Source organism: Heteronotia binoei, chromosome 17 (assembly GCF_032191835.1).
Source record: "Heteronotia binoei isolate CCM8104 ecotype False Entrance Well chromosome 17, APGP_CSIRO_Hbin_v1, whole genome shotgun sequence".
NCBI classification, from domain to species: Eukaryota; Metazoa; Chordata; class Lepidosauria; order Squamata; family Gekkonidae; genus Heteronotia; species Heteronotia binoei.
Genome location: NC_083239.1, coordinates 49,730,384 through 49,754,684, shown reverse-complemented (window position 1 = coordinate 49,754,684; position 24,301 = coordinate 49,730,384). Strand labels below are relative to the sequence as shown.

The window sequence follows — 24,301 nt, the reverse complement described above, 5'->3', positions numbered from 1 at the left end:
TTGGGTTTAAAAACTATGGTCCCCCACCGGCAACCAGATAAGAAGAAGAAGAATCACAGATTTATACCCCGCCCTTCTCTCTGAATCGGAGACTCAAAGTGACTTACAATCTCCTTTATCTTCTCCCCCCACAACAGACACCCTGTGAGGTGGGTGGGGCTGAGACAGCTCTCCCAGAAGCTGCCCTTTCAAGGACAGCTCTGAGATAGCTATTGCTAACCTAAGGTCATTCCAGCAGCTGCAAGTGGAGGAGTGGGGAATCAAACCTGGTCCTCCCAGATAAAAGTCCACACACTTAACCACTACACCAAACTGGCAACCCTAGTTTTATGTAGTGTAAGAACATCAGAAGAACATCAGTAGAGCCATCCTGAATCAGGCCAGTGAGGGTCCATCTTGTCCAGCATCCTGTCTCACACAGGAGCCAACCAGTTCCTCTGGAGAGCCAACAACAGGGCAGAGAGGCCGAAGCCTTCCCCTGAGGTTGCCTCCTGGCTCTGGGATTCAGAAGCTATGATGTGATGGTTCCCCTCAGTCACAGTTGGCTAGTAGCCACCGATAGACTTCTCCTCCACGAATCTCTTTTAAAGCTTTTGATTCTTGTGGCCATCACGACATCCTCTGGCAATGAATTCCACATCTGAATCACTCTCTGTGTAAAGTAGTATTTCTTTTTTGTCTGTCTTGAACCTAAAAAGGTGAATCTGGGGGAGCTCCAGCCACCACCTGGAGGTTGGCACTCCTAACCACTACCTAGTGCTGTCAAATTGGCAGAGACTTTCTAGGGTCTCAGGCAGAGAAATACCTTTCCCTAAACCTGAGCTGTTAGGGGACGGAGCCATGAGCTTCCTCACTGAGCCATGGACTCTCCTATCTCAGCTCAGCACGCAGCTGCTCTGTTCATCTTGCAATTCTGCATAGGCCTCAGTCGAGCTTCCATTCTCTGAGGCAGTCTAGCTGCAAATACTGAGGCTAAGCAGGAGAGGGGCCAGTGGTTTCACGGTGACTTTGGCATCTGGCGGAGCATGTTTGGAGACTGGATGGTGGGGCTTTCGGTCCGCACCAGTGCGCCTCTTACACTATCCACGTCCACGACCAAGAATGCTTCTATGGATTAAGCCGGCAACCTCGACCACAATGGAAGCCAGTTCCTACTGGGCCTCAGTTGCGGAAGACGGCTTCACAGATGTGACGTAGATCAGCATTTCTTGAACAAAAAAGACTGCTTTGAAAGGGGGGAAAAATATCTGTGAACTGGTTCCAGTGAAAGAGATGATTTCGTAAATGGGAGGCGTAAGATGACGTATTCTCTCCTGGGTGAGAGAGAGACAGAAGGAAGATGTCTCTCCTAAGATGGCACCTGCCGCATTTGGATTTTGTAAATACTTGCCTTGAAACGACTTAACAATTTACATTTTTTAAAAAAATCAGCTTTATTCACTAAGCACAGCTTTTCAGTTGATCAAGGGGGTTCGATTAAAATCGATCCCAGAAATCTAACTGATCAATCGACTACGGGTTGCAGCCCTGAGTTATAGACGACTGAGCGAGAAAGAACGGGCTGGCCAAGACCACGCTATGAGTCAGCAGTGCCGAGGGGGTATCTACACCACTAACAGATCCATGGTTCTGTACTGTATCAGCTATCATGGCTTCCTCCCAAAGGATCTTGGGAAGACATTCTTCCCGAGCTTCGATTCCCTGCGTCCCTTTGGGGTAGAGGAATGACAGCTTGACCAACCGAAGTCGGTGTGGTGTAGCTACAATCCTTATCCTCCTGAGACGAACCACTGAACGTTTTCCCAGCATGACCTCAGGAACTGACCTGTATTCCATGCCCCCCCCCCATTCCAAGCTCAGTTCTAATCTTGGTTCTAACCACTCAACCGCCACCCTTTCACTGCGTCCACATGCAACTCACAGTATCTTCTTTCTCACAAATCTTGTTGCTTGATAGTTCTCCTGTCACTCCCTTCACCTGCCCGGCCTTCCAATCTGCTACCAAATAAAAAAGAACCAAATTTCAAAGCACCCAAAGTGGAAATTTCGATATTTTTTTTTTTAGAAAAGAAAATCTCAATTTTTTGCTTTTCCTTTTCCAGATCCTTTTCCCTCCTCCTTTCCCCCCCCTTCTAATGGCGCAAAAGAAGGTTTACGTTGCAAGGAAGGAAAAAAACGAGACAGGTGGAAGAAATACATAACCACGGATCAACACCATATATGTCCCCTACCCACAACGTTAAGGATTTCTAAGGGCACCCGGTTATCCAGGATGTAAACGCCAGATTTATTTTCTATCTCCCCCCTTCCCCAAAGACAGAGATCTTTGCTACAAAAGTCAAAGGCAGGAAACAGCAGACCCCCCCCCCACTCATATATATATTAAAAATAGCTCAAAGTGTTTTCAACATACAGGTGACATCACAACGCGTTGCCATGGAAAATGACATTATGTATTACAAGATCAAAGATGCTGAAGCAAAGTCGAGACACATATTCCTCGTTTCGGAAGCCAAGTTTGGGGGGGGGGGAGAGAAGGATGAGGAAAGAGAGGAATTGTCATTTTTTTATCCAAAAGAGAGATCTTCTTAAATGCAACCCGAAGGATCACTCTTTCACAAAAATGCACAAACACCAAAGCCCTTTCCCACGACAACACATTTTATCTCTCTCTCGTCATTTATCTTACAGTTGCCTCCTCTTCGTCAATTTTTTGCCATAAAATTTTTACCAGGAAAGAAGAAACTATTGACTGTATTCAATGCAAGTTTTTTTTTAAAAAGCCTGATAACTGTAAAGCGTCTGAAAGCAACAAAAACATGAATCGAGGAGAAAAAGAAACCTGCCACCATTATGGTTGGGAGGGTGGGGGGGAGAGAATTCAGTAAGACTTTTCAAATTATAGACAATTTCCCAACACGAACGCGTACATGCACCTTGTATAGCAAAAGTGACAACCAAAGATACCAAACCCACCATAGAAGAAATCTGATGCATGCACGCACACACACACACACACACATACCTGTCTCTTTTTGGCCTTGGCACAAGGCAAGGTTTGATTCCAGAGGGAAGGGGGGGGGTCTCAAAATCAATTTGCAACCCACCCACCCATTCCTCTTCTCAAGAAAGACGGGCACAGCGTCCCCAAGACAAGACCCCTCGAAAGGAATCGCCTTTCCCCTTACAATCTTAAGAGGAATAATAATAATAATAAGACAGAATATGAAATAACATCACAGAGGAATCATCCTTTCGGAGAATTACACAGGCAACCCCCCCCTCCCCTGACTCCAACATGCAAGAAAAGGTGAAAACAATTCATCTTCAAATACATACTTCCAAATTCTAACCTCTTTTTTTTTTTGGTGTGCAGAAGTGTGGTCTTGATTGGTGTCTATATTTGATGGGATTGCAAAATCCTCATCCTCATCTCTCTGCAACTCCCCCCCCCCCTTCTCCTTAGACCCCCCCCCCCTCCAAGTTGGATGTAGGGATGCCAGCTGTGAACAGTCTCTGCTTGAAATCTGCAAGCCCACCCACCCTTCCTGCCTCAGCCCCCCCCCCACCCCCGTCTCCCCCACCCCCCACCACCTCTGGAAGAGGTTTGGAAAAAGGTAAGGCTCTCTCGCTCTCTCTCTCCCCGGCCCCAGCTGCTGGTTCCTTTAGCCCATCTCAATGGAAACCCTGGGCTGGTTTTTTGTGAATGGAGGGTCACATGACCCAGACTAGGTTCTTTGTCCCTGTTTCTTGAATAAACAACAGGTGAACGGGAGGAGGGGGGGGATTAATATTGGAGATCACACGTCTCTGAAGAATATAGATATAAAAGAAATCCAACGCAAGACGGAAGAAGGGGAGGAAAAATATTTAGAAAGGGATCTTATTTCTCTCCCCTCCCTCCTTTCTAGGGCTTAAAAAGGAACAGCTAGGCAAAGAAACGCTCAGATCTGTCCACTATGACACCACCGGCTTCAAAGACCCCCCCCCTCATTCCCCCCTTCCCAAGAAAACTGACAGGCGAGGAAAGAGAAAAGGAAGCCCACCATGATGTATCTTATGGCTCTCAGTCCTGCCATTTTTTTTTTTATGAATGAATCCCGATGCAAATAGGACTGATTCACAAACAAATAGACCCCCCACCCTCTTTTTTTTTTTTTGGTGGGATTGAATTTCATTCATAAAAAGAGAGAGACCCACCATCACCGTCAGGGGAAGGGGGGGAAAAAACCCACCCGGAGTCTCATTGAAGAAAATGCATTCACACACAGAGAGAAAGAAGAGAGAGACACACAGGGAGAGACATTGACAGATACGAAAGCAAATATTATTTAAAAAAAAAAATTAAAGAAAATAATACAGCTACAGAGGACAGGCAGAAATTTAAGAATCCAGAGAGAGGAAAGGCTGGGAGAAAAATGAAAACACCAGAAAGGGTTTGAATCATAGGCAAAAGGTTTTTTTTTTTTTTTTTATGAATGGAGATGTTTGTTTTCTTCCCACCCAAATGGTATAAATTAAAATGACATCTCTCTCTCTCTCTCTCTTTTTTACAAAGAAGAAGGGGAAAAAAACAACATTCCTCCCCACCTCTAATTTTTTTGTAGGAGTGGGGGCGGGGGGGAGGAAATTAAAGATATATTAAAAGAATGACTCACGGTGGATTGCTGTCCGCTATTCCCTGCAGTTTGCAATTTCGCCCTGATGGACTCTCCCCTGCCCATTATTTAGAATTTCATAGGCACATATGTATGGAGAGACGCAAGGATCTTGTTTTATGTATATATATATATCTATATATATATATATGAAGGCTGTAAGCATCATCCTAAAGATGAGAAACTAGCAGCCATTTTCCCCCCAGCTCGTAGAAATTAGCATCGTCTCTTAACACCCCCCCCTCCCAATCCCCACCCCCCTGTTCCCTCTCCCCACCTTTGCCCGGTCCCACAGCCCTCCCCGCCTCCCCTCCTTGCACTTGTTCAGCATCGCCTCAGTCGCCCCCCCCCTTCCAGATACTAACCAAACACCTGGGTGCTAAGAATGGGTTTCTTACAGGGATGTTGCAGGGCCGCAAGCTAAAAGGGGGGGGGGGGGGGAGAGAAAGCAGACTTCACAGCTGAGAAAGGAAGAGAGAGAAAGTGATTTCCACCTGGTCCTAATGCCCTGGAAGAATTTGCAAAGAGATCAAAAGAAGGGGGGGGACTGGGGGGGGGAGAGAGAGAAAGAAGGCAGAGTGGGAGGAAACATTATTCGTCTCTGTGTCTCTTCCAAAAGGGGAGAGAGCTGGAACAGCAAAGGAGAGCAGGAGACCCAGAGACATACTGATGTGTAAATGCTGGGTCCAGATCCAAATTCTACACCTGCCCCCCCCCCCACTCCCTGCCCCCGCCACCCAAGCCTGTTTAGAAGCTGGCAAAAGTCATGGGATAGACTGTCCAGAAAGGACAGGCCAAGAGAGCTCTAGCATTTTGCATCCTGCTCGTTTTATCCTGGAATGGTTGGGTCAGAGAAGGTCTTCTGTGGGGAAGAAGAAGAATTGCAGATTTATAGCCCGCCTCCTCTCTGAATCAGGGACTCAGAGCGGCTTACAATCTCCTATGGGGCTGAGAGAGCTCTCCCAGAAGCTGCCCTTTCAAGGACAACTCCTGCAATAGCTATGGCTGACCCAAGACCATTCCAGCAGGTGCAAGAGGAAGGGAGAGAAAGGATGCAAAAATAAAAATAAAGGAATAATTAGATTTGAGTCCAGTGGTCTCTAAGATGCTACTGAACTCAAAATCTGACTGTTGCATCACAGACCAAGACAGCTACCCTCTGGAGGGGGGGAGGAATACATGAAAGAACCCCTCAAATGTATACCTCTGTAATGGCTGTAGCCATGAAATTAAAAGACGTTTACTCCTTGGGAGGACAGCTATGGCGAATATGGGCAGTATAATAAAAAGTAGAGACATCACCTTGCCAAAAAAAGTCCGTATAGTCAAAGCGATGGCATTCCCAGTAGTAATGTACGGCCATGAGAGTTGGACCATAAGGAAGGCCGAGCGCAGAAGAATAGATGCTTTTGAGCTGTGGTGCTGGAGAAGACTCTTGAGAGTCCCTTGGACTGCATGAAGATCAAATCAGCCAGTCCTAAGGGAAATCAACCCTGACTGTTCCCTAGAAGGTCAGATGCTGAAATTGAAGCTCAAATACTTCGGCCACCCAATGAGAAGGGAGCACTCACTGGAGAAGCCCCTGATGCTAGGAAAGACAGAAGGCAAAAGAAAAAGGGCATGGCAAGAGATGTGATGGTTGGACGGCGTTACTGATGTAACAAATACGAATTTGAGCAGACTTCGGAGGATGGTGGAAGACAGGAGGGCCTGGCATGACTTGGTCCACGGGGTTGCAAGAGTCGGACTCGACTGTGCGACTGAACAACAGCAAAAATGGTAACTGACATGCCCTTCTGGTTTGGGACTTACTCAACCTTGTAAGAATTCGTGGTCTGGCCTGAATTCTGCATGATGTAGGGGAAACCCACCCAGCTGCCGCTTTCCCAACCTGGTCAAGGCTTCTTCAAGACCTAAGTAGCCAGTGATGACTGATTTCTACAATTTGCATTATGTCCCACCAGCCACAGCGTATGTCAGGGGTCAACTCCGTCCTTCAAAATGATGGTGCTCTCAAGGCCTAGAAGGGTATGGGGTGGGGAGGGTGGGTTTCAAACCAACCCCTTATGGCAGGGGTATTGAACGCATTTATTATGAAGACCAGATCTGACATAAAAGAGACCTTGTTGGGCCGGGCCATGTATGTACTTATTTAAGATTAGGTAGCAGAGATAAAAATTTTATAAAGAACACAGGCAAACACAAATATATATATTTTAAAAAACTTAAAACGTTAGCACTCATTGGTCTTAAAGGTGCTTTGTTTGTATTTCTCCCAGGGGATCCAGGGAACTGGGCAAAGGAAGCGCTGGCTCTTTCCTTCCTTCCCCGAGGACTTGGGGGGGGGAGCCTCAGCCAATAGAAGGAAGAGGGGCTTGGCTCGGTAGCTCTGCTGTGCGTGGCAAAGCAAGCTGTTCTTCCCCGAGGGAGAAGCCTCAGCCAATGGAGAAAATAGAGGTTTTGCTCTGTAGCTCTTGTGCGATTGAGTAAGCCTTGCAAAGCAAGCGGTGATGCAGAAGGAAGCAAGATAGAGGGAGAAAGAAGCAGATGACAGGCAGTTTTTCAAGGGCCTGATAGGAGCCCTGCATGTTTGACGCCCCTGCCTTATGGAATACTGAAAGCAAAGCAAGGGAGGATTCCTGTGGCTCTCTACAGGGGCAGGAGGGGGTCATGGGTGTAACTGCCAACCTCCACGTAGGGCCTGGAGATTTCTCAGAATTACAACTTATCTCCAGAGTCCAGACCTACCAAGATCAGTTCCCCTGGTTGTTTTGGCGGATGGACTCCATGGCATTACACCCCACTGAGGTCCCTCCCTGGGCCCCACTCAAAAAAATCTCCAGGAATTTCCTAACTTGGAGTTGGCATGGTCCACACCCCAGATACCTAAACTTAGAATAAGATTTATACCCCGCCCTTCTCTCTGAATCAGTCTCAAGGCGGCACACAATCTCCTTCACCTTTCTCTCCCACGATAGACACCCTGTAAGATAGGTGGGGCTGAGAGAGTTCTGACAGAAGCTGCCCTTTCAAGGACAACTCTGCGAGAGCTATGGCCATTCCAGCAGCTGCAAGTGGAGGAGTGGGGAATCAAACTCAGTTCTCCCAGATAAGAGTCTGTGCACTTAACTACTACACCAAACCGGCTTTGACTGTCTTTATTTAAGCTTCATCCAAGTAGAACATGTTCTTGCTACATGCATCAGATTTTTTTTAAACTTTAAATTTTTATTAATTTTTGCATGCATCAGATTTAATAGCAAAGCTAGGAAGGTTGTATGTTACTGACTCCCAGTTTCTATGCAAAGAGCTAGTGTTCTTATTTCACATGCATTTAAGTTTTGCATGGAAATGTCATAGGGTTGCCAATTTACAGGTCGGTAGCTGGAGGTTTCCCACTATTATTACTCATCTCCAGGCAATAGAGATCAGTTCTCCTGGAGAAAATGGCTGCTTTGGAGGGTGGACTCTGTGTCATTATACTCTCCTCAGGCTCCACCCCCTAAATATCCAGGTATTTCCCAACCCACAGTTGGCAACCTTAAAATGCTAGGGCCTACACATCCCGAATCTCATGACTTTCTGGCATCACCCTCAAATGGGGTCTGTTTGGGAGAAGATAACCCTTACAGTCTTCCACAGTTTTAGACATCACTCAGTATATTTCTTGGCCTTAATGAAATCTATGATCCCATGTTGTTCTCTAAACCCTTCCCACTTGTAAACTGTATTTTTAAAAGTTTTCTTCTCTTTTCTGCCTAGTATTTTTGCTGCATTGGAGAGAAGGCAGAATGTTATAGCCTGATCTTGTGACATCTCAGAAGCTGGGCATGGTGAATACATGGATGGGGGACCACCAAAGAAGGGTCTGCAGAGGAAGGCAAAGGCAAACCAATTCTGCTTCTCACTTGCCTTGGAAGCACCTTACTGGGGTATCCAGTTACAGGAAGGAAGGTGGCATGGTATAGTCCAATCTTGTCAGATCTCAGAAGCTAAACAGCTGAGTACATGGATGGGAGACCACCAAGGAAGTCTCTGCAGAGGACGGAAAGAGCAAACCACTTCCAAATCCAAATCCCTTTATTGGCATAGAAATAAAAAGTACAGCATAGCAAATTTATATGGAGTTTCAGCTATAAAAACCAGTCAAACATCAAGAAGGGGAGCTAGTCTTTTGCAGCCAAAAGGTACTTTGCAACCAGGCCTGTGATATGGGAACATTGGTCAGATAGTAGGAAAAAAACTAACTTTGCTTCAGGTAATCCATAAAAATTAGACAGAATAGGTTTGATTATGCAGTCCCACACTTCTCCATAAAAATCACAATAAAGTCAGACATGGGCGACCGTTTCAAGGTGCCTTCCATTACATGGGCAGACTCTATCCTGATAAGGGATGCTGGCAAACCTCCCAGACAATACCGCTGAGGGTAGACCATTGAGTCTTGCTAACACAAAAGAGCGGCATAACTGGGGTGAAGAAAGATAGGCAGCAGGCAGCCCATGATCTGGGAAGATACCAAATGCAAAAGGGGAACAAGTTTTATCGTTTAAACAATTTTATTGATAACATACGGCAACATTGCCTGTTTATATCATTACTATCCCTAACCCATATGATATTTTCCAATCCCCCCTCCCTCCGTTACTAGACTCCCGTCGAAGTGATATACTTGAGTTCACTTATAAAGGTACCCTTAACCAATCAAAATTCAATTTCTCCCTTTTCTCATACTCATTATTAAAAAAAATTGTCCAATGTCTTTTTACATTCCACTCTTTCTCTATATATCCTCTAAATTTCTTCCACTCCCTTTTGAACACTTCCAAATCATAGTCTCTTAAAGTTCTGGTTAATTTGTCCATCTCACTCCACGATAAAACTTAAGGGGAACACATTTTTATGTCCGGAAGAACAAAGGGACTGTTTCTCAATATCCAAGATCCCGTTTCAGGATTCTGAATGCCTGCGTTTCACTTAGCATAAAGATTGTCCAGGAATGTATTTTCTTCTGGATCTGACTATACCAAGTGGAAATGAAGGGATCCGCTAGCATCATATGGATATAACTAGCAGGGTCTGCCCCAACTTGTTTTTCACTTGCCTTGAAAGCACCTTGCTGGGGCATCTGGTTGCAGGAAGGACTGGCATGGTATAGCCTGATCTCGTCATATCTTGGAAGCTAAGCAGGGTCAGTACTTGGAGGGGAGGCCACCAAGGAAGACTCTGCAGAGGAAGCCAAGGGCGGACCACCCCCTCCGCTTCTCACTTGCCTTGAAAGCCATTGCTGGGGTATCTGGTTGCAGGAAGGACTGGCATGGTATAGCTCAGGGGTGGCCGCACTTGCTTAATGTTAAGAGCCACACAGAATAAACACCAGATGTTTGAGAGCCGCAAAACATGAACGTCAGATGTTTGAGAGTCCCAAGGAAAGAAGGAAGAAAAATAGATGGGAGAGGGAAAGATGGAAAGAAAGCAACTTTATCAAAGATTTCAGGTTTTCACGGCTGGTAACATTAGGGTTTGTAGAATCTTTCGGGATCAAGTGCCGTGTTCTACTGGAGAAAGTTTTCCTTCCAGACGTTTCGTTCTCAGCTGCGGAGAACATCCTCAGTGGCATTGCTGCAATGCCACTGAGGATGTTCTCCGCAGCTGAGAACGAAACGTCTGGAAGGAAAACTTTCTGCAGTAGAACACAGCACTTGATCCCGAAAGATTCTACAAACCCTAAAGCAACTTTAACTTTAAACGCATTCTCCAAGCTGCTGGCTGGCTTGATTTAGTGAAGACATTTAAAGAGAGAAATGCCTTTTCCTAGCCAGCCAATGGGACAGTGAGGGCTTTGAGAGCCATGTAATATGTGTGCAATTTGACCACCCGTTAGGGCCACCTATCCCTTGTGGCTAATAGCCACTGATGGACCTCTGCTCCAGATGTTTCCTTTGGCTCACCCTAGACATGATAGGCATTTTAAAATCAGGGATGGTTAACTAACAAGTTGATCTACAAAAACTATAATATGATCCAGAATCTGCATACGTTAAGAACTGCCCACGCTCATACAAACCTAATTCACAACTCTCGTCGTTTCGGGGTCGGGGGTTGCGGCTCAGTGGCACAGCATCTGCTTGGCACGCAGGAGGTCCTGGGTTCAGTTCCTGGCATCTCTAGGGGAAAAGAATCTGGTTGTAGGTGATGTTGAAAGTCTGGACCTAGGGTTGCCAACCTCAAGGGAGCGCCTGGAGATCTCATGGCATTACAGCTGAACTCCAGACCTCGGAGATTCTGTTTCTCTGGAAAAAATGGCTGCTTTGGAGCGTGAACTGCATAGGATTATATCCTTTGGAGGTCAATCCCCACCTCACAACCTGCCCTCGCCAAGGTCCACCCCACATCTCCAGGAATTTCCCAATCCAAAGCAGGCAACCCCACCTAACTCCCTGGAGAAGTGCTGCTGCACAGACAATACAGACTTGGATGACCCAAGGGTCTGTGTCAGTATACGTGTGTATTTTTTTTGGGGGGGGGGGCTCTGTCAGGTGGCAGGGCCTTCTTGGTTGTGGCACCAAAAATGGGGAATTCCCTCCCTAGAGAGATCCATCTGCCCTCCTCGATCATAGCCTTGTGCCATTGGGTGAAGGCTTTCCTGTTCGGTCTGGAAATTGCTTTCTTGACCCAGCTCCTTCTTCTGTTGGTTTCAGAGATTACTGTTTTAAAAGTCGATTACGAACACCATAACTGCACACCATACTGAGCACTTGAAATGGGTGGAAAGGCAGCCTATGAATAAAAACATACAAATTAAACAACTGGAGCATTTTTTATACGGTCAGTCAGTTCTTACCCCCCTGGCGAGCAAGTTAACCGAGTATTTCCAAGTGTTTGAAATGCTTCGCCTATGTGATTGTGTGGCAAGTTCAACCACCACCCTGCAGTGTAGGCCAGTATTATCACACCAGATGGGGAACGGAAGCAGAAAAAGTGGGTGGTTCACTTGAAACCACCAAGAAGGTCCCGTCTGAAGTATGCAGTTGCCAACCTCCACGTGGTGGCTGGCAATCTCTTGAGATTACAGCTAATCTCCAGACAAGAGAGATAAATTCCCTGGAATAAAATGGCCTCTTTGGAACGACGCACTACGCACTTTGGAATTCTATGGCACTATGGTCCCTCCCCAAACCCCACCCTCCCCAGACTCCACTTCCCAAATCTCCAGGAATTTCCCAACCCAGAGTTGGCAACCAGACAGAGGTGAGAGTCTCCAATGGAGGGGTGGCATGGGGGGTAGAAGCATCTGGATTCTTCAGTCAAGTAAACTCCCAAAGGATGTTTCGGTCCTGGAAAATCAGAAAAGCACATCTGATGCTCTCTAGGGTTGCCAGCCTCCAGGTGGGGCCTGGACTCCTTTTACCAACCTCGGAAGGAAGGAAGGCTGAGTCAACCTTGGGTCGGCTACCTGAACTAGCTTCCGCTGGGATAGAACTCAGGTCGTGAGCAGAGAGTTCAGACCACGACTATGACGCCTGTAGAAATCAATGGGTTTTGATTGGAAAAAGTCATGATGCGACTAGGGTTGCCAAGTCCTATTCAAGAAATATCTGGGGACTTCGGGGGTGGAGCCAGACTTTGGGGGAGGAGCCGGGAGCAAGGTTGCGACAAGCATAACTCAACTCCAAAGGGAGTTCTGGCCATCACATTTAAAGGGACCCCACACTTTTTATATGCCTTCCCTCCATTCATTCATTCATTCATTCATTCATTCATTCATTCATTCATATCTCGCCCTCCCCGCCGAAGCAGGCTCAGGGCGGCTAACAACATTAAATATAAAAAACCCCAATAAGAATAATTACAATAAGATCAGTTAAAATTAACAATTGCACTTTAAATATTAAACAATTTTAAAACAGTTTTGGTGCTAATAATTTGGTGGAAATAATGAAGGATAGGGGCACGTTCTTCGGGGGCTCACAGAATTGGACCCCCTGGTCCAATCCTTTTGAAACCTGGAGGGTATTTGGGGGAGAGGCATTGGATGCTATGCTACAAATTTGGTGCCTCTATATAAAAAAACAGCCTTCCCCCCAGATACTCGTGGATCAATTTTCCATTATACCCTACGAGAATCGGTCTCCATAGGGAATAATGGAGTGCCCAGGAGCTATTTCCTGTCCCCCCCTTTCTGATGACCCTGAAGCGGGGGGAGGGCCTCCTGGCCCCACCTGGGGATTGGCAGCCCAAACTTAAACCCATGCTTGGATTGACTCAGGAGCAAACCCCGCTGAGTTCCACACGTGGATCACTTAGGGGCACCCTCCTCCTCTCCTAACAAGGCTCGCACAATGGAGTGCCCGGGCTTCGCCGGTTCCTAAGCACACTTTCCCCGAGAGCGCAAGCCCCGCCACCAGCGCGCAAAGCAGGGTTTACTCCTGCGCAAGCGCGGGTAAGATCGCGGGCAGCGCCGTTCCTCCAGACTCTCCGCAGAAGCCCCGCCCACTCCCCTGCTGAAGCCACGCCCACCAAGCCCTTCCCCCCGCAGAGAACCCCGGGGAAAGGGGCGGGGCGTCCGTTAAAGCCGTTGCGGCCCCGCCCACTCGCTGCCTTGCCCCCAGCTCTGTCCGGGAGCCTCTGCAAAGCCCGGTGGTGAGCGGGGAGGCGGAGCAACGTTTAGGAGGCGGAGACTAAAAGGGGAGGAGGAGGGGCTTAGGTGCAGGGGAGGAGCCTAGCTGAAAGGGAAGAGGGGAAAGAGATTGGGCGATGGGAACGGAGGGGAGATTTAGACGTCTAAGATCCAGTGGGGAACGATCCAAAAGGAGACAGATCCAAGTGGGCAGCCCTGTCACTGCAGGGGTGGGGAACGGTGGCTCTCCAGATGTTTTTTTGGCCTACAACTCCCATCAGCCCCAGCCATTGGCCATGCTGGCTGGGGCTGATGGGAGTTGTAGGCAAAAAACATCTGGAGAGCCACCGTTCCCCACCCCTGCGTGGAACAAAGCAGTAGACAAGTGCACCTTTAAGACCAACTAAGTTTTATTCAGAATGTAAGCTTTTGTATGCTCTAAGCAGACTTCATTAGAGCATATGAAAGCTTACATTCTGAATAAAACTTAGTTGGTCTTAAAGGTGCACTTGTCTATTGCTTTGATCCTTTTTCTGACTCCAAGAGGAAAATATAGCTGTATCTGTCTATGTATATATGTGGATACCTGTCTTAGTGAGTAGGATGGGGGGGGGGCAGTCACAATTACCCCAGCAAGCACCCAGACGCTCTGTTTCTTCTCTGTAACCATGACACTTTCGAGGTCCCTTCCAACTCTATGATTCTAAAGTCGGAGTCCAGTGGCACCTCTAGGACTATACAGAGTATTCCAAACGCCATGCCATAAATCTGGGGTGGCCAAACTTGCTTAGCACAGGAACCACATAGAATAAATGTCAGATGTTTGAGAGCTGAAAAACTAGGGTTGCCAATCCCCAGGTGGGGACAGGGGGATCCCCCGGTTTGGAGGCTTTCCCCCCTCTTCAGGGTCTTCAGAAAGCGGGGTGGGGGAAGGAAATGTCTGCTGGGCACTCCATTATTCCCTATGGTGACCTATTCCCATAGGGTATAACGGAGAATAGATCCACAGGTATCTGGGGTTCTGTTTTTTGAGGTAGAGGCACCAAATTTGCAGCTTAGCATCCAGTGCCTCTCCTCAAAAGTCCCTCCAGGTTTCAAAAAGATTGAACCAGGGAGTCCAATTCTATGAGCCCCCAAAGAAGGTGCCCCTATCCATTATTTCCAGTGGAGGGAAGGCATTTACTGTAAATGGTGTGCAGTCCCTTTAAATGTGATGGCTAGAACTCCTTTGGAGTTCAGTTATGCTTGTCATACCCTTTCTCCTGGCTCCACCCCCAAAGTCCCCAGATATTTCTTGAATTGGACTTGGCAACCCTATGTAAGTCAGGAATGTCAGATGAACAAAATAAGGAGTCAATTGTTTGAGAGATATTTGAGAGTTGCAAGGATGGATAGATAGATAGATAGATAGATAGATAGATAGATAGATAGATAGATAGATAGATAGATAGATAGATAGATAGATAGATAGATAGATTTATTGTCATTGTTCTCAACAAAAAGAGAGCAACGAAATGAGGTGCTCTTCCACAAAACATACCAACACAAGGAAGGAAGGCAAATGCGGGGGGGGGGTGGGGGTGGAATCATAGAGTCGGAAGGGACTTCCAGAGTCACTTAGTCCGACCCTCTGCACAATGCAGGGGGAAATAAAACAACTTTAACTTTGAATGCATTCTCCGAGCCGCTGGCTGGCTTGGCTTGGTAAAGTTATTTAAAGAGAGAAATGCTTTCTGCAAGCTGGCCCACGGGGTGGTGGGGGCTTTGAGAACCGCATGATGTGTGTGGAAGAGCCACATGTGGCTCCTGAGCCACAGTTTGACCACCTTGCCAAAGATCTCTACAGGTGCATTATAATACTGGCTGTTTTACTTCCAGTTCCTTTCCTAATAATCCCTGAAATAGTTTGCCTTTTTCACTGCTGCAGCACGCTGGGTTGACAATTTCAGTGAGCTCTTCCCTACAACCTCCAGATCTTTTCCCCTCTTCGTCTCAGCAAGTTCAGACTCTTTTAGCCGATACTTGAAGTTGAGATTTTTTGTCCCAGCGTGCTTCACCTCATGCTTACCGACACTGAACTTAAATTGGCACGTTGTCATCCGCTTACCCAGTTTGTAGAGATCTCCTTGAAGCTCTTCACAGTCAGCCTAAGTTTTCACTCAGTATATTTCTTGGCCTTAATGAAATCTATGATCCCATGTTGTTTTCTAAACCCTTCCCACTTGTAAACTGTATTTTTAAAAGTTTTCTTCTATTTTCTGCCTGATATTTTTGCTGCATTGGAGAGCAGCATGGATGTCAAACATGTGGCCCGGGGGCTGGATGAGGCCCTGGGAGGGTTCCTGTCAGGCCCATAAGCAAGTCTGCTTTCTTCTCCCTCTCTCTTGCTTCCTTCTGTGTCACCGCTTACTTTGCCAGACTTGCTCAATCGCACAGGAGCTACAGAGGAAAGCCTCTATTTTTTCAGCTGGCTGGGGCTCCTCCCTTGGGGAGGAAGGGGAGAGCTTGCTTTGCCAGGCTCTCTTGATCGCACAGCAGAGCTACTGAGCTGAAGCTCTGTCCCCTCCTCATCCCCTGAGGAGAGAGGGAAGGAGCCAGAATTTCTTTTATCCAGTTCCCTTGACCATACGGAAGAGATATAAAATCTTTAATTGTATTTGTCTGTGTCCTTTTATAAAGTTTGTATCTCCGCTATCTGGCGTTACATTTTATGACACGCATATCAAAACTGGCCGTTATAACAAATGAGTTCGACATCTCTGATTTAACAGTTCAACAGTAGAAGAAATTTGACTATTTTGCCAAAGATGTGTTACTATTAGCTCCTGTCCCCCTGAAGTTATTGAGAGAAGCTAGAGGTATTTAAACCAGTTGCAGCCCCAATAACTAGATCCTAAAAAGGTAAAAGAAGCACCAGTCGTTTCTGACTCTGGGGTGACGTCGCATCACGACGTTTTCACAGCAGACTTTTTAACGGGGTGGTTTACCATTGCCTTCCCCAGTCATCTACACTTTCCGTCCAGCAAGCTGGGGACTTCTTTGACCGACCTCGGAAGGATGGAAGGCTGAGTCAACCTCAAGCCGGCTACTAAACCCAACTTGCACTGGGATCAAACAGAGCTTAGGACTGCAGTATTGCAGCTTTACCACTCTGCACCACAGGGCTGCTATAACTAGACCCTATTGTCCCCCTAAGATCTGGGATTTCGCCTTGGAGTCCATTCCTGTTGCCTCTTTTCTAGGTAGAATTGTGTGATTGGCATCATGCCCCCCCCCCATTTCATATCTGCCCGCTTCTGCATCTGTGATGTCATGGGCCTGTGAGCAGCTCTTTACATGAATCTGGGTCTTATAGCATATGCTCTAAGAACTTTCACCCTCTTTTTATCTCCAGGGTGACTGAATATAATGGGCAATGTCCAATCAGAGGCAACGCAAGAATCCGAGACTACCAAAGATGGGGAGGAGAAAGCCAATCCGGACAGGAGCAAAGCCGATCGAGGGGCAAGCGGTGCTAAACGAGACATGGGATGCCAGTCTCCGAGTCCTCAAACGGTTGACCTGAAAGATTCCAGTCAGTCACGGGGCAACGAGCCAGGAGGAGGGGACAGGCAGTCCGGGGCGGCCGAGATGGGGAAGGGTAATTCGAAAAAATCCAAGCTGAAGCTGTCGTCCATGTGGGCCCAGAATTTGTCCAGCAGTGGGATCAAAGAGGCGAACCTCTGCAATAAGGGCTTGGCGACGGAGAGACGGGGGCTGACATGTCTGAGCAGAGCTGACCTCCAGAGCGGCCAGAATGCTGGCCCCGTTCTTCCAGAGGAACAAAAAGGTCTGAAGGCAGCTTTAAAGTCTCCACAAAGGGTGGCCCATGACCCTAGGGACCTGGTCACCAGAAAAGCAGCGGCTAAAGGGAAAAGCAAAGCAGAGAACACTTCCCCAGGTCTTTCGCTGCAGCCTGAGAGACTGGTGGAACTGGGGCCTGGACCAGCGATAGCCACGGATGAGGATGCCGTGGAAACCAAGGTCTGTTGGACACAGCACATCAAACCGAACCCAAAGGAATATTCAGAGAATGAGGGGCAATCACCGAACTCTGCGCCTTATCCTCGTAAGCAGCTTGCGAGCTCTCTGCATGGCCCAGCGCCTTTGAACATGAACGAGGACACCTCGAGCCCCCCCAAATTTCTGAGTGAGAGGAACACAAACAGGCCAGCTCCTCCCTGTGGTGCTGCTGCACCAGGGGGGAAGAAAGTCCTCCTCTCATGGGCATCCGGTCACCGAGAGAAAGAGCAAGTGGATGAACGGGACAGTGCTCCTGGGAGCGATGGTGACTCAAAGGGTCCTGCTCTGGTTTCCCAGTTACCGGCTGAACATGCGACGACCTCTAGCAGCCCCTTGGAGAGGCGTCCGGCTTCAGGAAGTGATGCAAAGGCTGGAGGAAAGAATGAGGCGGCGGGGGCGGAGGCAGTCAGTTCTGAGACAATGCAAGAGCTGCTGGAACGGGGCCTCAACTTCCTGTACAAAGTGACCATCCAACCAGGGCAATGGCCTCCCAGCATCAAGGCAGTGAAACAAAAAGCAGGCCTCGTTCCCCCGAGCGTCTCCTACGCCGATGTCTTGAAGCAGTGCCCTCAGAAGAAGGCTCCCGCCAGCGTCCCGGCCCTGCCCAAAGGTCTGCATCACCTCATGACGACGGGGAGGAAGCTGCCGTCCATTAAAGGGCTGGAGAACAGCAACCCCGAAGACTTCTCCTCCCTCAGCCATCTGTTCCTGGAGCACTTCAAAAAAGTCACCCCAAAAGAGCCCGCCAGCCACGTGCCCAATCAGCAAGTGGTCACGTTCCTGGAGGAGCTCTCCACAGCCAATCCCAAAAGGCCAGAGTGGCAAAGGCCTCGGCCCCCGACTCCATACCCTCAGCGGCGCAAAAGCCAGGGCAGGAAGCTGCCCAAGTTTGGCACGGCCATGTCCCAGGTGGTCGCCTTCTTGGGCAGTGACTCAAAATGCGATTGGTTTGTGCACAATGAAAACCAGATGTCATTGGATGAGGCTGCCATGGTGGTTGAAGAAGAGGGTGGGGACCCCCTCGAGCCATCCAGCGCAGTTGACCAAGGGGCTGAAGAGGCGGGCTCCTCCCCGTCCGTCACGGCCTACTTCTTGGATGAGGAAATCCCAATGGAGTTTGACGAGAACATACAGATATCACCCAGGAAACCACCGGGGCTGCTAGAGGGTGTGACAGGAACGGTTCTGCTTAAGTCACCACCATGTAACTCAGCTCAGGGTATCTTCTCCCCGCTGGCCACAGCTTGGGCTCCCCAAACAGAGGACCAACCCTCTGTGCCAGCCCCCAAATCACCTTCTCCTAGCGAGACATCGGAGGTGTCCAGTCCCACAGTCTGTACCCCATATGCTCCCGTGGGGCCGGTTCCAGAGCAGAAGGCACAAGCCACAGCCCAAGCGAGACCCAAGGTTCGAAAGCAGGGCCCCGTAGCCCCGAAGTCTAAAGAGAAGCTCAAATCGTCGGGGCAGCCCAAGGTGAAGGCACCCAAGGGGAAAGGACAAAAGCAGTGGCCCCGCAGTTGTGGCGTGACCTCCCCGCTGAGGTTGGAAGGGGTTCCTCTCTTTGTGCCTTTTGAGAAGGTCATGAGACCTTTTTATTTCGGGGAGCCTTCGGTGAGTCATGCTCGATGTAGCCTTTCCTAAATCACATTCCGTTTTGCGTTGGCTTAAGAGTGGTTTTCCTGTGTAGGCACGGGGGGACGGACGATAGGATGTGTTTTAAAATACGTAAATCTCTGTCCAGGAGGCGCCCCTTTCTCAGGACAACCCGGCGGCTGCTAAAGAAGACGTCACCACCGACCGGGATGTTCCCGAGCAAGACCCGGAGGACTGCCGCCCCGCGGAGCGTCGTCGGTGGCCGGCGTTCCAGGTGGTGGACTCGTGCCCCAGGAAGTGCTATTGCAGACACCAGGAAGAGAGGAAGCTGCCCAAAAATGTCGTGGCTTGGTGAGTACGTGGAGAGTGCGAGTGCGAATACTGCTCGGTTGCTCGCAATAGAACGGGGTCCGCTTGCGGCTGCGAGTGGGTTCATGGGTGCCTCCAAAGAATGCTGGGAACTGAAGAATTCTGAGAATTCTGTTAGATTCCCTTATCCCCTGCTGTGACCTCCTTCTTTGAGAATCAGTGTGGTGTTGCGGACAGAGTGGCCGACTAGGACCCTGCCCCGACCTAGGTTTTTATCACCGCTTCTTCCATGGAGGCTTGCTGTGTGACCTTGGGTGTCACAAACTCTCAGCCTGGCCGACCTCACAGGTTTGTTGTGAGAAAACGGAGGAGCTGTGTTGAGTCCCAGCTTGGGCGGAAAAAGTGGGACATGCAAACCTATTGCCTCCTTTCAAGTTCCAAGATTCCTTGCAAAGGTAAGAACATCAGAAGAGCTGTGCTGGATGAGACCAGTGGTCCATCTTGTCCAGCGTTCAATCTCACACACTGGAGGGCCAACAAGAGGGCAGAGAGGCCTTTCCCTGACATTGTCTCCTGGCTCTGGGATTCTGAGGCATAACGCCTCTGAATATGAAGGTTCCCCTCAGTCACCATGGCTAGTAGCCACTGATAGACGTATTCTCCGTGAATCTATCTAATCTAGGGTTGCCAAGTCCAATTCAAGAAATATCTAGGGACTTTGGAGGTGGAGCCTGGAGACTTTGGGGGTGGAGCCAGGAGACTTGGGGGGGGGGAGCCAGGAGCAAGGGTGTGACAAGCATGATTGAACTCCAAAGGGAGTTCTGGCCATCCCATTTAAAGGGGCAGCACACCTTTTCAATGCCTTCCCTCCACTGGAAATAATGAAGGATTGGGGCACCTTCTTTCGGGGCTCATAAAATTAGGCCCCCTGGTCCAATTTTTTTGAAACTTGGCGGGTGTTTTGAGAAGAGTAATCGGATGCTATGTACTTTTCCCAGCTCTGCAGTATTCTTTTTGATATAATGGTGACCAGAACTGTATACAGTATTCCAAATGAGGCCACAACATAGACCAGGGGTGTCAAATTCATTTATGAGGGCTGGATCTGACATGAGACCTTGTGGGCCTGGGCCATGTCAGGCCAAGCCATGTGTGTACCTATTTAAGATTAGGTAGCAAAGATATAAACTTTATAAAGGACACAAACAAACACAATCCAAGTTTTTTAAAAAAAACCCTTAAAACATGCTTAAAATGTTTGCGCTCGTTGGTCTTAAAGGTGCTTTCTTTGTATTTCACCCATGGGATCCAGGGAACTGGGCAAAGGAAGCTCTGGCTCTTTCCTTCCTTCCCCAGGGGACCAGGAGGGAGAGGAGCCTCAGCCAACAGAAGGAAGAAAAGCTTGGCTTTGTAGCTCTGCTGTGCAATTGAGAGAGCCTGGAAAAACAAGCTCTGCCTCCCCCCCCCCTTCCTCCTCGAGGCGCCTCAGCCAATGGAGAAAATAGAGGTTTTGCTCTGTAGCTCCTGTGCAACTGAGCAAGCCTTGCAAAGCAAATTGTTATGCAGAAGGAAGCAAGATGACAGCCAGTGCTCGGGGACCTGATAGGAGCCCTCCGGGGGCCTGATTCGGCCCCCCCAGACCGCATGTTTGACACCCCTGCCAAAGACCTACAAAGGACAATTACATCAACTGGTTTTATTCTCAACCCCTAACACTGCTGCAGCACACTGGTGAAGTAAAGCCAGTTTTACATCTGCAGTGTAGATATGTGCATAGACCCACAGTGGGCTCAAACACAATCGAACGGGGGTGGGGGGGGTATCTTACCCATCAGCCTGCTGACCGGCTCTCTCGCTGCCCCCCACCCCCCACCCTTCTAACTCCCTGACAGTGTTGTATGCAGAGAGCAGGTATATTTAGAGGGGCCCTTTTCCTTGGTGGGGTGGCCTGACTTGAGAATGCGGACAAGTTCCTCAAGGAAAAGACCTTGGGTCTCCCCGTTACGCAGGCAATTTTTTAAACAAGGTTGGATAGAAGTCTCCGTGCATGTGTAACAGGTCACTTGGAACTCCTCCACTGAGAGAGAGCTTAGGCTGGGGACGTCTGAACAATGCAACTGGCCAAGTTTTGGTGTATAGAAGCTCCACCGCTCATTTCTTTCTCCCTCCGCCTCTGTTCAGGCTCAACCCGTCTGCCAACCACCTCGCCGAGCCCCCCTGGGTCGCTACCGCTCTGCTGGCCGTCTCGCTGGTCGCCGGGACCAAGTTTTGCCAGGATACGTACAAACAGCAGCACGTCGCCCACCAAGACTGACCTCCTCCCCTCCCCATCACATAGGCATCCTCCTTAATAAAACCTCGCCTATCAGCTCGGCTCGAGGCTTCGTTTGTGGGCTCTGTGGGGAGCGGGGGGGGGGGAGGGGGGGAGTTGAGGTCTTGAAGCACAAACCGGGTCTGTCACTCGAGGGAGCAAACCCCACGGATTTTGCCCGCTGAGATGCAGGGGAAGTTCTTCGAGAGCTAAAAGAGGCTCCGGCGGTATAGGGAAAACAACAACAACAAACAACAACAAAATTTTATTTGTATCCCGCCCTCCCCGCCGGAGCAGGCTCAGGGCGGCTAACAGCATCATTCAAGTTTCAGTTATACAGAAATAGATAAAGTTACATTAAACATTATGAACATTTTAATTAAAATTTCTGATTAAATTTTTCAAAATTAAATTAAATTAGTAAAAGTGCTAATGCTATGTTGCTTTTTATGCTTTTTATGATGGCGGTTTCCTTAGCAGTTTCCTTTTTCATCAGCGAAAGCCAGTCGGAAGAGGAAGGTCTTGCAGGCCCTGCGGAACTGTTCAAGGTCCCGCAGGGCCCGCATTTCCTCTGGAAGTTGGTTCCATAGGCTCGGGGCTACAGAGGAGAAGAGTCATAAGTGGGGTGGGGAAGGAGAGAAAAGGTCCAGACCGTTTTTGGAAAAGACCCTGCTCTTACTCAACACCTCCCCCCCCCCATGCCTTCTAATCATACTGCTGTTCAGAGAAGCGAGGCTCAAATCAACAAGAGCCAGGGCCTTTTCCGTTGCTGCCCCTAGCTGGTGGAATGAGCTGCTGGAAGAGATCAGGGCCCTGCGAGAGCTTTCAGTTCCAAAACGGCACTCTTCTGCCAGGCATTCTTATAATGATAACATCTGCAGCAGCGGGATTGGCCCATAGAAACATCACTGATGGTCTACCTCTTCATGTTATCGCGATCCTAGGAGCTCTTAGAATGGCTAACCGCTGTTCAGATAGCTCTCTGAAACCTTGATATCAGCATAAGTAGATGTTTTTAGAAATTGTTGTTTTAATGGTTTTATTTTATTTGGTCACAAAATGTAACTGTGGGACCTCAGATTTGTGAGCTGCCCTGAGCCTGCCTCAGCGGGGAGGGCAGGATATAAATCAAAGAAATAAATAAAAATAAATAAGAATCATAGTTATAAGGGACCTCCAGGGTCATCTAGTCCAACCCCCTGCACAATGCAGGAAATGCACAAATACCTTCCCCTAAATTTACAGGATCCTCATTGTTGTCAGATGGCCATCTAGCCTCTGTTGAAAAACCTCTAAGGAGAGCCCACCACCTCCCGAGGAAGCCTGTTCCACCGAGGAACCGCTCCGTCAGGAAGTTCTTCCTCATGTTGAGCCAGAAACTCCTTTGATTTAATTTATATGAACATACTGAATCAGACCCTTGGTCCATCAAAGTCAGTATTGTCTACTCAGAACCAATTTCAACCCATTGGTTCTGGTCCTACCTTCTGGGGCCACAGAAAACAATTCCACCCCATCCTCTATATCAGGGGTGCCCAACGGTAGCTCTCCAGATGTTTTTTTTGCCTACAACTCCCATCAGCCCCAGCCAGCATAGCCAATTGCTGGGGCTGATGTGAGTTGTAGGCAAAAAACATCTGGAGAGCTACCATTGGCCACCGCTGCTCTACATGACAGCCCTTCAAGTACTTGAAGATGGTGGTCCTATCACCTCTCAGCCACCTCCTCTCCAGGCTAAACATCCCCAGCTCCTTCAACCTTTCTTCATAGGACTTGGGTCTCCAGACCCCTCACCATCTTCGTTGCCCTCCTCTGGACCCATTCCAGCTTGTCTATCTCCTTAAAATGTGGTGCCCAAAACTGAACACAATACTCCAAGTGAGGTCTTACCAGAGACTTCTGTTGATGCAGCCCAAAATTGCATTTGCTTCTTTCTTTTCATTGTTTCTTCCTCTTGGTGGCCTACAGAATTCTACATAAAATCAAGAACTCAGTCCCCACCCTACCCCCCCGGAGGAGAAACACAGATCTGTTCACCTCAGCATGCTAAATCAGGTATCCCCAACATGGGACCCATAGGTGTCATGACACCTGCTGGCACTTTTTTAAAACTCCTGCCAAATGTTCTTAGGGCTTTTGCCCCGCGAGGTTTCTGAGGCTGTGCCATTTTTTAAAAAAACACTGCTTTGGCAGCAGCTGCCAACCCCATGCAAGAATCTTCAATCCGATGAACGGTAAATGGTGGCAGCCATTTTGTGTCTGGCTCTGCCTCCTACAGGAGCTGTTTTGAGGCAGCCATTTTGTAGCTGTGCCCACTGTGCTGTGTCAGAATTCCGGGCTTGAACAGGGTTGAGGACACCTGTGCTAAACTGTACGCCACAACCCAGGTTTGTTCATTTTGTGTGAGTGTTGACTCAGCCTTCCATCCTTCCGAGGTCAGTAAAATGAGTACCCAGCTTGCTGGGGGGAAAGCGTAGATGAATGAGGAAAGCAATGGCAAAGTCTGCCGTGAAAACGTTGTGAAAGCGACGTCACCCGAGTTGAAAACAACTGGTGCTTGCACAGGGGACCTTTCCTTTCCTTAACACTTCTGAAAGGTTAAAATGAAAGGTTGAGTGCTCAGATAAGTGCAGTAGTTTCTTGAGCTTAAAAGTAGTGTTCCTTTTTGAAGACGACTGCAGATTTATACCCTGCAGTTCTGAGTCAGAGACTAAGAGTGGCTTACAATCTCCTATATCAGGGGTGTCA

At 48.5% G+C, this 24,301-nt stretch overlaps 2 protein-coding genes across 3 annotated transcripts in view; one reads left to right on the top strand and one right to left on the bottom strand.

The window, feature by feature from the left end:
* Positions 1-5,088, bottom strand: part of LOC132586043 (sprouty-related, EVH1 domain-containing protein 1-like) — a 35,047-nt gene extending 29,959 nt beyond the window's left edge. Inside the window, exon 1 of one of the 2 annotated variants that reach the window (XM_060257966.1) lies at positions 5,024-5,088. The gene's annotated coding sequence lies outside the window, so the exon portion shown is untranslated. Of the gene's footprint in view, positions 1-4,658; positions 4,778-5,023 lie in introns of those variants that run through there. The other variant, XM_060257967.1, reaches the window with a different exon arrangement.
* An 8,114-nt stretch (positions 5,089-13,202) lies between these two features.
* Positions 13,203-21,560, top strand: GGN (gametogenetin). The gene is made up of 4 exons (XM_060257759.1): positions 13,203-13,301; positions 16,673-18,951; positions 19,082-19,284; positions 21,424-21,560. The coding sequence occupies exons 2-4, from the start codon at positions 16,687-16,689 to the stop codon at positions 21,554-21,556; spliced, it is 2,601 nt and encodes an 866-aa protein (XP_060113742.1). The 5' UTR covers positions 13,203-13,301; positions 16,673-16,686; the 3' UTR covers positions 21,557-21,560.
* The last annotated feature ends 2,741 nt before the right edge of the window (positions 21,561-24,301 follow it).

Coding starts and splice junctions, on each gene's coding strand:
- GGN (XM_060257759.1), top strand. CDS start 16,687: ATGGGCAATGTCCAATCAGAGGCAACGCAAGAATCCGAGACTACCAAA. Junction 18,952..19,081: donor TTTATTTCGGGGAGCCTTCG/GTGAGTCATGCT, acceptor ATCTCTGTCCAG/GAGGCGCCCCTTTCTCAGGA. Junction 19,285..21,423: donor CCCAAAAATGTCGTGGCTTG/GTGAGTACGTGG, acceptor GCCTCTGTTCAG/GCTCAACCCGTCTGCCAACC.